The 12,777-nt window shown below is 46.0% G+C and overlaps 1 protein-coding gene across 4 annotated transcripts in view; it reads left to right on the forward strand.

The window, feature by feature from the left end:
• Positions 1–12,777, forward strand: part of LOC129860945 (ephrin type-B receptor 2-like) — a 74,435-nt gene that overhangs the window by 30,248 nt on the left and 31,410 nt on the right. For all 4 annotated transcript variants that reach the window (XM_055931903.1, XM_055931901.1, XM_055931904.1 and 1 more), the window contains exons 2-3: positions 8,645–8,709; positions 10,245–10,929. In XM_055931903.1, coding sequence (XP_055787878.1) covers positions 8,653–8,709; positions 10,245–10,929 — 742 coding nt within the window. In that variant the 5' untranslated portion in view covers positions 8,645–8,652. The remainder of the gene's footprint in view (positions 1–8,644; positions 8,710–10,244; positions 10,930–12,777) is intronic.

A 12,777-nucleotide genomic window follows, 5' to 3' on the forward strand; every position in this document is an offset into this window, starting at 1 on the left:
AGTCAGTCAGGAGCCGCTAGAGCCAGTCGTCAGTCAGGATCTGCCAGAGCCGCCAACCAGACAGGATCTGCCAGAGCCGCCAACCAGACAGGATCTGCCAGAGCCGCCAACCAGACAGGATCTGCCAGAGCCGCCAACCAGACAGGATCTGCCAGAGCCGCCAACCAGACAGGATCTGCCAGAGCCGCCAACCAGACAGGATCTGCCAGAGCCGCCAACCAGACAGGATCTGCCAGAGCCGCCAACCAGACAGGATCTGCCAGAGCCGCCAACCAGACAGGATCTGCCAGAGCCGCCAGACAGTCATGAGCCGCCAGACAGTCATGAGCTGCCCTCCAGTCATGAGCTGCCCTCCAGTCATGAGCTGCCCTCCAGTCATGAGCTGCCTTCCAGTCATGAGCTGCCTTCCAGTCATGAGCTGCCCTACAGCCATGAGCGTCCAGAGCCGTCAGCCAGCCATGAGCGTCCAGAGCCGTCAGCCAGCCATGAGCTGCTTCTCAGCCCAGAGCGGCCATTAATCCTGAACTGCCCCTCAGTCCAGAGCTGTCTCTCTGTCCGGAGCTGCCCTTCAGTCCGGAGTTGCCCCTCTATCCTGAGCTACCTCTCTATTTTGACCTACCTCTCTGTCTTGAGCTATCTCTCTGTCCTGCGCTACCTTATCCTGGTGCTGCCCCTTATCTTGATGGTACCATGTATATTAAGTGGGTGTAATAGGAGGGTGGTCATTATAAGGGGAAGACGTAAGCTGGGATTGACTATGGTGGGGTGGGGAACTCGCCCAGAGCCTGAGCCACCACCGTGGTCAGATGGCCACCCAGACCCTCCCCTATACTTTGTGCTGGTGCGCCCGGAGTTCGCACCTTAGGGGGGGGGTTATGTCACGTTCCTGACCTATTTCTGTTAGTTTGTTGTATGTGTTAGTTGGTCAGGACGTGAGTTTGGGTGGGCATTCTATGTTGTCTGTTTCTATGTTGGTTTAGGGTTGCCTGGTATGGCTCTCAATTAGAGGCAGGTGTTTGGCGTTCCTCTAATTGAGAGTCATATTTAGGTAGGTTGTTTCACAGTGTTCGTTGTGGGTGGTTGTCTCCTGTGTCAGTGTTTGTCGCACCATACGGGACTGTTCGGTTTGTTTTGTACATCGTTCTTTTTGTGTAGTCTATTTTTCCCTGTTCGTGCGTTCTTCGTGTTTTATGTAAGTTCGTATGTTTCAGGTCAGTCTTCATCGTTTTGTTATTTTGTTTGTTAATTCAAGTATAGTTCGTTTTCTGTCTTCGTTGTTTTTGTCGTGTCTTGATTAAATTATGTCATCACAACCTGCTGCGCATTGGTTCAATCACTATTCCTCCTTTTCGGTTGAAGAGGAGGAGGAATGCCGTTACATGTGATGTCATATACACCTATGTGAGAATGCTGTTCATTGACTGTAGCTCAGTGTTCAACGCCATAGTGCCCTTCAAGCTCATCACTAAACTCAGGACCCTGGGACTGAACACCTTCCTCTGCAACTGGATCCAGGACTTTCTGACGGGCCTCCCCCAGAAGGTGAGGGTAGGCAACAACACTAACCCTCAACATGGGGGCCCTTAAGTGGTACGTGCTTTGTCCCAACTCCAACACTATCATTATGTTTTCTGACGACACAACAGTGGTTGGCCTGATCACAGACGACGATGAGACAGCCTATAGGGAAGAGGTCAGAGACGCCAGGACAACAACCTCTCCCTCAACATCAGCAAGACAAAGGAGCTGATCATGGACTACAGGAAACTGAGGGTTGAGCACGCCCTCATCCACATTGACGGGGATGTAGTGGAACGGATCGACAGCTTCAAATTACTCGGAGTCCACATCACTAAGGAATTCTGATGGTCCACACACACCAACACAGTTGTGAAGAAGGCACAACAACCCCTCTTCCCCCTCAGGAGGCGGCAAAGATTTGGCATGGGCCCTCAGAACCTCTAAAAGTTCTACAGCTTCACCATTGAGAGTATCTTGACTGGCTGCATCACTGCTTGGTATTTCAACTGCTTGGCATCTGACCACAAGGCGCTACAGAGGGTAGTGTATACGGCCCAGTACATCACTGGGGCCGAGCTCCCTGCCATCCAGGACCTCTATACCAGGTGGTGTCAGAGGAAGGCCCTAAAAATTTACTCCAGCCACCCAAGTATTAGGCTGTTGTCTCTGTTACCACACGGCGAGCAGGCCATCAGATTGTCCGGGTAGCTATTGGTTACCTATTTAAATAACTATTTCTATCTAGTCCATAGACTATCTGCATTGACCCTTTTAGTATATAATTGTTTCTTTTTTTATTGTATTAAACCTTTTTTTAACTAGGCAAGTAAGTTAAGAACAAATTCTTATTTACAATGACGGCCTACCAGAAGGCAAAAGGCCTCCTGCGGGACTATCTATTTTGACTCATCACATACGCTGCTGCAACTGTTTATTATCTGTCCTGTTGCCTAGTCACTTTATCCCTACCTACATGTATATGTACATACAGTATCTACCTCAATTACCTCGTACCCCTGCACATCAACACGGTACTGGTACCCCGTGTATATAGCCAAGTTATCGTTACTCATTGTGCATTTATTCTTCATTTTATTATTTGTCTATTATTTCTCTAAGTACAGTAAGCCTTTCAATGTTGATCTACACCTGTTGTTTACGAAGCATGTGACAAATACAATGACATTTTATTTGAGGTCCTTTAGCCTCTCTGATCAGTTGATTATGGGAAGTTTTAAATCTTTTGTTGTTACTCCACTGCCTCTCTACCACAGGTGGCTTACTGGAATCGTTGACCATTGTGGTTATTTGTGGTAATGTAATTGACACAGATATAGTAATGGACACTAGATCCTGGTTCATATTTGTCTAGTTTAATGTTTGGTGGCATATATTGCAGACATTATAACATTCTAATGTGGAATTTGTTGTGCTAATGCTGGTTACAAAGACTTTCTGGTTATTTCTGGTTATAAAAAATACACTACATGTCCAAAAGGATGTTGACACCTGCTCCTCGAACATTTCATTCCAAAATCATGGGCGTTAATATGGAGTTGGTTCCCCCTTTGCTGTTATAACAGCCTCCACTCTTCTGGGAAGGCTTTCCACTAGATGTTGGAAAGCCTTCCCAGAGGGGACTTGCTTCCATTTAGCCACAAGAGCATTATTGAGGTCGGGCTCGTGGTCGGCATTCCAATTAATCTCAAAGGTGTTCGATGGGGTTGAGGTCAGCGCTCTGTGCAGGCCAGTCAAGTTCTTCCACGCCGATCTCAACAAACCATTTCTGTATACACCTCGCTTTGTGCTTTGGGGCATTGTCATGCTGGAACAGGAAAGGGCCTTCCCCAAACTGTTGCCATGAAGTTGGAAGCACAGAATCATCTAGAATGTCATTGTATGCTGTATCGTTAAGATTTGCCTTCACTGGAACAAAGGTGCATGAACAATGAAAAACAGCCCAAGCCCATTATTCCTCCTCCACCAAACTTTACAGTTGGCACTATCCATTCGGGCAGGTAGCGTTCTCCTGGCATCCGCCAAACCCAGATTCGTCCGTCGGATTGCCAGATGGTGAAGTGTGATTCATCACTTCAGAGAACGCGTTTCCACTGCTCCAGAGTCCAATGGCGGCAAGCTTTACATCACTCCAGCCGACACTTGTCATTGTGCATGGTGATCTTAGGCTTGTGTGCGGCTGCTCGGCCATGGAAACCCATTTCATGAAGCTCTCGACGAACAGTTCTTGTACTGACGTTGCTTTCAGAGGCCGTTTTGGAACTCGGTTGTGAGTGTTGCAACCAAGGACAGGCAATTTTACACGCTACACGCTTCAGCACTCGGCAGTCCCGTTCTGTGAGCTTGTGTGGCCTACCACTTCGCGGCTGAGACGTTGTTGCTCTTAGATGTTTCCACTTCACAATAACAGCACTTACAGTTGACCGGGCAGCTCTAGCAGGGCAGAAATTTGACGAACTGACTTGTTGGAAACTGACTTGTTGGAAAGTCATTGAGCTCTTCAGTACGGGCCATTCTTCTGCCAATGTTCGTCTATGGAGATTGCATGGTTGTGCGATCGATTTTTTTTTTTTCCACCTGTTTTGTTGTTCAATGTCATGACCGAGCACTCTGAGCTGGCTCTGTTTGGCAGCCAGTAGGTTTGCCTATCTGTTTGTACTTTCACTCTGCCTCTGTGTTTTCACTATAATCAAATAGTACAGTAGGTGGTTAGCTAGGTCCATATTGATTCACATGTACTGTTAGAAGGATGTTACAAGAATCTCAGATCAATGATCATTAGACGTGATGAAGTATAGAGTAACTACATGATTTTGTGATCCATCTCTAAGAACTCAGGGTCAGTCATGGTCTTTGCCCTTTCAGCAACCAATGGTGTAACAAAGCAATCTGTCAATCAATCAAAGTCTATTTATATATCATTGTTACATCAACAATAACCCAGCCTAGATCCCAAAGACCAAGCAGCAGCACAGTGGCAAAGACAAAATAAATCTGGAGAGAAACCAGACTCAGAGGTTCCTCCAATAATGGATATCATAATGTACTGTACAGTGTGTCCTATCTCTCCTCTCTGTCCATCAGTTGAGACTTTCAGACAGAGGTGTGCTAAAGAGAGATCATCTGGGGCTGTTTTTCTCCTGAACATGTGACCTGACTGGGGGGGGGGGGATGTTTGTTTTTTAATGGTTAAAAGCAGGAGATTTTCCTGGTTGGGTTTGGTTGCCCGTGCGAAATCCTGGCCCTAGCATGGCGACTCGAGTGTCGATTCTCTAGGGTGGCAGACTGTATTTCAGTGTCCTTGTGGACTGGCCATTAATGCTCATGGCTTTCTATAAGTCGTTGTCCTCAACAGCAGATATGGGGGTACCAGGCAGTGTGTTATCATGAGGATAAACACTTGATAAACAACTAACCCTTTCCCCCCAAAGTACAGTTTCCATATAGTTAAATTTTGCTAGAGAGAGAATGGTGCTCAGTCTGCATAGTCAGAGAACAACCCATGTTCTACCACTGTATAAGTATATTGTAGCCTGTCCCCATCCCTGTATTCCCTTCCACCATATAAGGCTTAAATATATCTCTTCACTCAGCAGCACTGCACTGATAGGACCCTGTGAATAATTGAAAATGTGTCAGTCTACACAAGCAAAGTCAGTCTACACTGGGCGAATTGTGGCCTACTTGCCACAACCCCCTCCGGTGGGGGTAGTAAGATGAGAGATTATGAGCTTTACTATGTGTGTGTGTGTGTCTGGATACTGACGTTCAATTATTATGGATTGGTTATAGTTATAGATTGGTGGCGCTGTTTGTATGTTTTGGTGTTGCTGTGTGTGTATGTGTGTGAGGAAGAGTGAGAGAGAGGGGGGGATGAGGACAAGAGAGAGAGCAAGAGAGAGCAGATGTCACCGGGCAGAGTCATCCATGACCCTTCCTTCTGTAGCAAGTGTGGTTGAGTTGCAGCAGAATGTCCCTGTGTCCCCCTTAGAGCGACTGCACAATAGAGGTCTTCACAGGTCCAACAGGCACAAAATTCTGAGATCTGACCTGGGACTCAAGCGGGTCCTGTTCCTAAATTTAGACTTTTGTCACAATCGTTGTAATAACACTCGGACCAAAGCGCAGCGTGAAATCGGTTTGACATATTTAATTTGAAGTGAACCGCACAAAAAACAATAAAGAATAAACTACTCGTGAAGCTTTGGAGTGCTCACAGGCAACTACACATAAACAAGATCCCACAAAAACCAGTGGGGAAATGGCTGCCTAAATATGATCCCCAATCAGAGACAATGCTAAACAGCTGCCTCTGATTGGGAACCATACCAGGCCAACATAGAAATAAAACAACCTAGATTACCCACCCTAGTCACACCCCGACCTAACCAAAATAGAGAATAAAAAGGCTCTCTATGGTTAGGGCGTAACAACTTTTGTCTTGGATCTGAGTCGGGTCTGATATAATTGCCATGAGTTTCGGGTATGTGCAATTAAAATAAATGTACTGACTGGACCCGATTGGACCCGTCCTCGAGTCAATGAAAACTGCGTGAGCTTGTTATCTGTGTCAGCCAATTGCAACACAATAAAACATATAGCTTATGTCCAGCTGAAACTGGTTCCGGCTGCTCACGTCACATGCGCCTGCTGCTGAAGAGAGCGAGTGTGAGTGAAAGGAGCCTTGGCCTGGGCTACTGTTGATTGCGTAGATGGAGGCCATTTTTATTGAAGTAAGCAAAAGCTAGAGGAGAAAGAGTATAGTGAAAAGCAACTTACAAAACCCCGGAGCCCAGAAGACGGTATCCCGGAGCCTATTATTTTCTCTTTGTTTGTTATGTAAATATACACCCTTGAAACCGAACTATACAATTCTGTCCGCGTCTGATCTGTGTAAACGGCTTGACTAAACCCCCTGGTCTGCCACAAGTGGTGGAGAATGCGGGCTGATAATGTGGTCAGTTCAGGGTTGTCGTTTACGCAGCATCAGCACATACGAGTTGATAGTTCAGTTCGTCCGGGCCCAACAAGCACAACAGGCAGTTCAGGAACAAACGCTGGAGGAACAGCGCCTACAAAATGTCCACCTTGTTGAGGAAATCAGGAAGCTACAAGGAGGAGTGAAGCTCTATTAGACTCCGGGAGTGTAGTTACGCTCGTAGCCATGAACCTGCTGGCCCAGGTGACCAAACGTGGCAGGGAGATGTCCAATTCCTGTGTCCACGGTGACACCAAGCGGTATATGACCGTACAGGCCAACATCGTGACGCCACAAGGGAGCTGCCAGATGATGGTGGGTGCCGAACTGGAGTTGCCGATACCCCTCCTCGTGGGACGAGATTGTCCCCTGTGGAGGCATGAGCTGAGGAAAAAGGTACGAGCCGGCGGTAGACGAGAGCGAGGACGACCCGTCGCCTGCACGGCCTGGAAACAAGCGGTTGACAAACCCGTATGTACAGGTTCAGAGTCTGAGGGGGCGCCAGACCCCGACCCCCCCCCTGGTGAACAACTGGAGGAGGAGCCCATCCTCCCCCTCATCGATTTCGAGGGACCAGCCAAGACACCCTCCATAGGCCAACTGAGCAGACAGTTCGGGACTGCCAAGTGGGAGGATCCAAACTTGAAATCCGCCGCAGACCAAGTGATAGCGGTGGATGGCCAGCTACTTCCGGGGGTGAGTGACTGGCAATACCCCCATTTCCAAATCAAGAATAACCTTTTGTATCAGGTGTCGCGCCAACAAGGGGAACTTCGAGAGGTACTGTTGCTGCCCGACAGTACGTGGGAACCGTTCTTCAGCTGGCCCACACCCATCTGTTGGGGGCGCACCTGGGAATGGAGAAGACTCGGTAACGGATCACCCCCCCCCCCGGTTCCACTGGTCCGGGATGAGGATGGCCGTGCAAGACTATTGTCGCAGCTGCCCGGAGTGTCAAATCACTGCCCCAAAAGCCCACTTCCGAAACCCGCTGGTCCCCCTACCAATCATAGTACCCACAAAACACCAGTCTCAACGTCAACAGTGAAGAGGCGACTCCAGGATGCTGGCCTTCTAGGCAGAGTTGCAAAGAAAAAGCCACATCTCAGACTGGCCCATAAAAATAAAAGATGAAGATAGGCAAAATAACACAGACACTAGACAGAGGAACTCTGCCTAGAAGGCCAGCATCCCGGAGTCGCCTCTTCACTGTTGACGTTGAGACTGGTGTTTTGCGGGTACTATTTAATGAAGCTGCCAGTTGAGGACTTGTGAGGCGTCTGTTTTTCAAATTAGACACTCTAATGTACTTGTCCTCTTGCTCAATTGTGCACCGGGGCCCCCCACTCCTCTTTCTATTCTGGTTAGAGCCAGTTTGCTCTGTTCTACAGAAGGGAGTAGTACACAGCGTTGTACGAGATCTTCAGTTCCTTGGCAATTTCTCATATGGAATAGCCTTCATTTCTCAGAACAAGAATAGACTGACGAGTTTCAGAAGAAAGTTATTTGTTTCTGGCCCTTTTGAGCCTGTAATCTAACCCACAAATGCTGATGCTCCAGATACTCAACTGGTCTAAAGAAGGCCAGTTTTATTGCTTCTTTAATCAGAACAACAGTTTTTAGCTGTGCTCACATAATTACAAAAGGGTTTTCTGGTGATCAATTAGCCTTTTAAAATTATAAACTTGGATTAGCTAACACAACGTGCCATTGGAACACAGGAGTGATGGTTGCTGATAATTGGCCTCTGTACGCGTATGTAGATATTCCATAAAAATACAAATCTGCCGTTTCCAGCTACAATAGTCATTTACAACGTTAACAATGTCTACACTGTATTTCGGATCAATTTGATGTTATTTTAATGGCCAAAAAATGTGCTTTTCTTTCAAAAAGAAGGAAATGTCAAAATGACCCCAAACTTTTGAACGGTAGTGTACATATAAAGACTCCAGAGATATACAGGTAAAGACTCCAGAGATCAAGCGAAGAGGTAGAGAAACAGACTATTTTCTCCTCACAGTATTTCACAATGACAATAACATGTGTCTTGCTGTATGGGGCGCCATGTTTTGCAGTTGTGCTTTTTAATAGTACATGAACTTGTACCTCTTGATTTCTCTGTAGAAATACTAATGGACTCTACGACGGCAACAGCAGAGCTGGGATGGACTATCTACCCAGCATTGGGGGTGAGTAGAACATTTTACTAACTTTTAAAACTTTTAGTAATTTTGCAGATCCATTTTTGGATCGTCTCCAGTAGCAGCAACATGAGAAGGCCAATGTAGAACAACAACAACAACAACAGTATATCATGAATTAATACTTACCTCTATTTGTTTACCACCATGTTCATGCGGCACTGTTGTTGAGAATACAATTAGGGGCAGTAATACTGTATATCAGGTCTTAGGCAGGAAAATACCACCAAACAGCTTGTGTGAAATGCAGGTTGACATTTATTGTCATGAGTCTTGCCCTGGAGGCAGAACTGAGGGATTTCCTCTAGATGGGCCAGCTCCAAAATCAAAATTGGCTATATCGTAAAAATGCATGAAAACAAAAATATGCTTTTTGGTTTTAATTTAAGGTTTGGGTTTGGCATTAGGGTCAGCAGTGTGGTTAAGGTTAGAGTTAGGTTTATAATCCAATTTTTTGACTTTGTGGCTGTGCCAGCTAGTGACCACTATGTAGAGCTGCCTCCAGGCAAGATTCATGACAATAAATGCCAACCTCCCCCTGGTGTAGGGGTTAGAGTTAATCAAAATAAACTTCTAAGTCAAAGTGATTTGGGGGAAATTTGCCGACGGATGCCTTTTCTGTAAAATGGAAAGGTGGGAGTTTGAGGAATTGCAAAGTTGTTTTATTTATTATGTTGAAGGAGGATTTTCTTGTCATACTGAAATTAATCATTTATCAAGTTTGTGTGTGATGTAAGGAAGATAAACAATGTGAAGCAGGTCAAGCCGCAAACCAAGTAATACTTCAAGGGAGTATTATTGCTTAATAATCTGACTGTCAGCTCTTTGTGCAGGCCTCCGAACAATGTAGCCCAGGAAGACAATTGTCTGACATGAAAATGTACTATTTTATGTTTGGTATCTACGGTCCACAGGATGTTGGTGGCACCTTAATTGGAGGAGAGCTCGTGCTAATGGCTGGAGCGGAACAGGTTGAATGGTATCAAATACATCAAACACATGGTTTGATGCCATAACATTCGCTCCGTTCCAGCCATTAAGAGCTGTCCTCCCCTCAGCAGCCTCCACTGCTACGGACTGTGTTAGTAATTTTGAAGAGGTGTGAAGTCTGGCTCATTTGCCCTTCTAATTTATTCATTTTTCACATGCAGAAAAAGTTACATGGACAAAGGTCTAAAATAAAATGCAGAAATATAGCAATCTTATCTGATAACAATGTTATCTGACAGTTTATTCAATTGGATTTTGTAACTTAGAAACTTGTCCGAAAGTGTCCAATTGGATGATTTTTGTATTTCAATTATATTTCATATCATATGGTCATATCATATTGTTACCACATTTATTGTGATAATAACCATAATATGGGTTTTGGGGGTTTTATTCCCTTGAACCGTAATTCAATGACCAGTAATAAAATGACCAGTAATCAAATGTCCTGTTAAATTAATATGTTGACTGATGACTTGTTTTCACTGGTCATGGATGTTAAACTGACCTCTTGCTCTGTCTGTCCCTGGCAGTGGGAGGAGGTGAGTGGATACGACGAGAACATGAACACCATCCGCACTTACCAGGTGTGCAATGTCTTTGACAACAACCAGAACAACTGGGTACGCACCAAGTACATCAGCCGGCGAGGGGCCCAGCGCATCCACGTGGAGATGAAGTTCTCGGTGCGGGATTGCAGCTCCATCCCCAGCGTCCCCGGCTCCTGTAAGGAGACCTTTAACCTTTACTACTATGAGACGGACTCAGACACGGCCAATAAGGTGTCCCCGGCCTGGATGGAAAACCCCTGGATCAAGGTCGACACCATCGCAGCCGACGAGAGCTTCTCCCAGGTGGATCTGGGCGTCCGGGTGATGAAAATCAACACGGAGGTACGAAGCTTCGGCCCTGTGTCACGCCAAGGCTTCTATCTGGCCTTCCAGGACTATGGTGGCTGCATGTCGCTCATCGCCGTGCGCATCTTCTACAGGAAGTGCCCCCGCGTGGTCCTGAACGGCGCCGTGTTCCCCGAGACCCTGTCGGGGGCGGAGAGCACCTCCCTGGTGGCAGCGCGGGGCGCGTGTGTGCCCAACGGGGAGGAGGTGGACGTGCCCATCAAGCTCTACTGTAATGGGGACGGGGAGTGGATGGTGCCCATCGGGCGCTGCATGTGCAAGGCTGGGCACGAGGTGGTGGAGAACGGCACCGTGTGTCGAGGTGAGAGCTGCTGACATAATGTGTTTACTGCTACTGTGGGCTTTTGGCCTTAGGGTCTACTAATGTTGCAGAATGAGAAGGAAAGAAATATTGTTGTGGTCTCACTTATGTTTTCCAAGTTCCTCCCATATAGAAATAATCATTATCTTTACTAGTGAGATGAGTGATAAACCAGAGGATAGAGACATAAAGTGTCATGGACGTAAGGACTTTGGTTTACTAACTACAGAAGTATCACTAGGGGAATGAAATTAATACCCGGAAAGATGGATAAAGAACGTACTGTAAAGGGTAGAGTGTTGATGGTAATTAGAGGTGTCTAAACCGTAGACCTGTGTCCCAGCCAGCCTGGTCTCATAGACTGGATGTGACATAGTAAATGTAAATCCTGCACACTCAAATTATACTGAACAAAAATATAAACGCAACATGCAATAATTTAAAAAATGTTACTGTGTTACAGTTCATATAAGGAAATCAGTCCTTTGAAATAAATTATTTAGGCTGAATCTATGGATTTCACATGACTGGGCAGGGGCGCAGCCATGGGTGAGCCTGGGAGGGAATAGGCCACTCCCACAGTGGGAGCCAGGGCCAGCCAATCAGAATGAGTTTTTCCCCACAAAAGGGCTTTATTACAGACAGAAATACTCCTCATTTTCATCAGCTGTCTGGGTGGCTGGTCTCAGATGATGCCGCAGGTGAAGAAGCCGGATGTGGAGGGCTGGAGGGGTTATATTTGGTCTGCGGTTGTGAGACCGGTTGGACGTACAGCCAAATTCTCGAAAACGATGTTGGAGTTAGGTTATGGTAGAAAATGAGCATTCAATTCTCTGGCAAAAGCTCTGGTGAACATTCCTGCAGTCAGCATGCCAATTGCATGCTCCCTCAACATTTGAGACATCTGTGGCATTGTGTTGTGTTACACAACTACACATTTTAGTGGCCTTTTATTGTCCCCAGCACAAGGTGCACCTGTGAAATGATCATGCTGTTTAATCAGCTTCTTCAAATGCCACACCTGTCAGGTGGATGGATTATCTTGGCAAATGAGAGGCTCACTAACAGGAATGTAAACAAATTTGTGCACAAAAATTGGAGAGATCAGCTTTTTGTGCGTATCAAAAATGTATACGATCTTTCAGTTCAGCTCATGAAACATGTGACCAACACTTTACGTGTTGTGTTTATATTTTTGTTCAGTATAATATGATAGGTTACATAAGATTACTTAAGGCAAAAAACGAAAGTCGGATGGTTGGTCAGGGTGGATGGGTCGGCAAATTATGACATTATTATTATTGGAGTGTCTCAGATTTACATTTACTATGTTACGTCTACACCTGAGTCCAGGTTGCATCCTTACTTTCAGAGAGATCTCACTGTATGCCAAGAAAGCACTATCCCTGTCTCTTCCCTTACCCCTAGTGTAGGGAGAGACAAGGAAAATGTCAGCGTCCTACTTTCACTCACTCACTCTCACACACACACACACACACACACACACACACACACACACACACACACACACACACACACTAGCGATGTAGTGTTAAAAAAAAATAGGTGTGTAAACGCTGATTGCCGTTCATGGTGAGTAAAGTAACAATTCCTATACTTTCAATAAAAGTGGGTTAACACTCAGGCAAAATAAAAAGCGTAACCGGTGTGTATGTATGCGTAACCGGTGTGTATGTATTTATTCTCCACGGCACCACTGTCACACACACACACAGTTAGACACATCTAGACAACAGACAATTGTTACTCCTCTTTTTCTTTCTCTGTACCGGCGGATATGATTCCACTGAACGAGTGGGGAGTAAGAATGAAGAGAGACTTTTGGCA

Source organism: Salvelinus fontinalis, chromosome 8, assembly GCF_029448725.1.
Source record: "Salvelinus fontinalis isolate EN_2023a chromosome 8, ASM2944872v1, whole genome shotgun sequence".
NCBI classification, from domain to species: Eukaryota; Metazoa; Chordata; class Actinopteri; order Salmoniformes; family Salmonidae; genus Salvelinus; species Salvelinus fontinalis.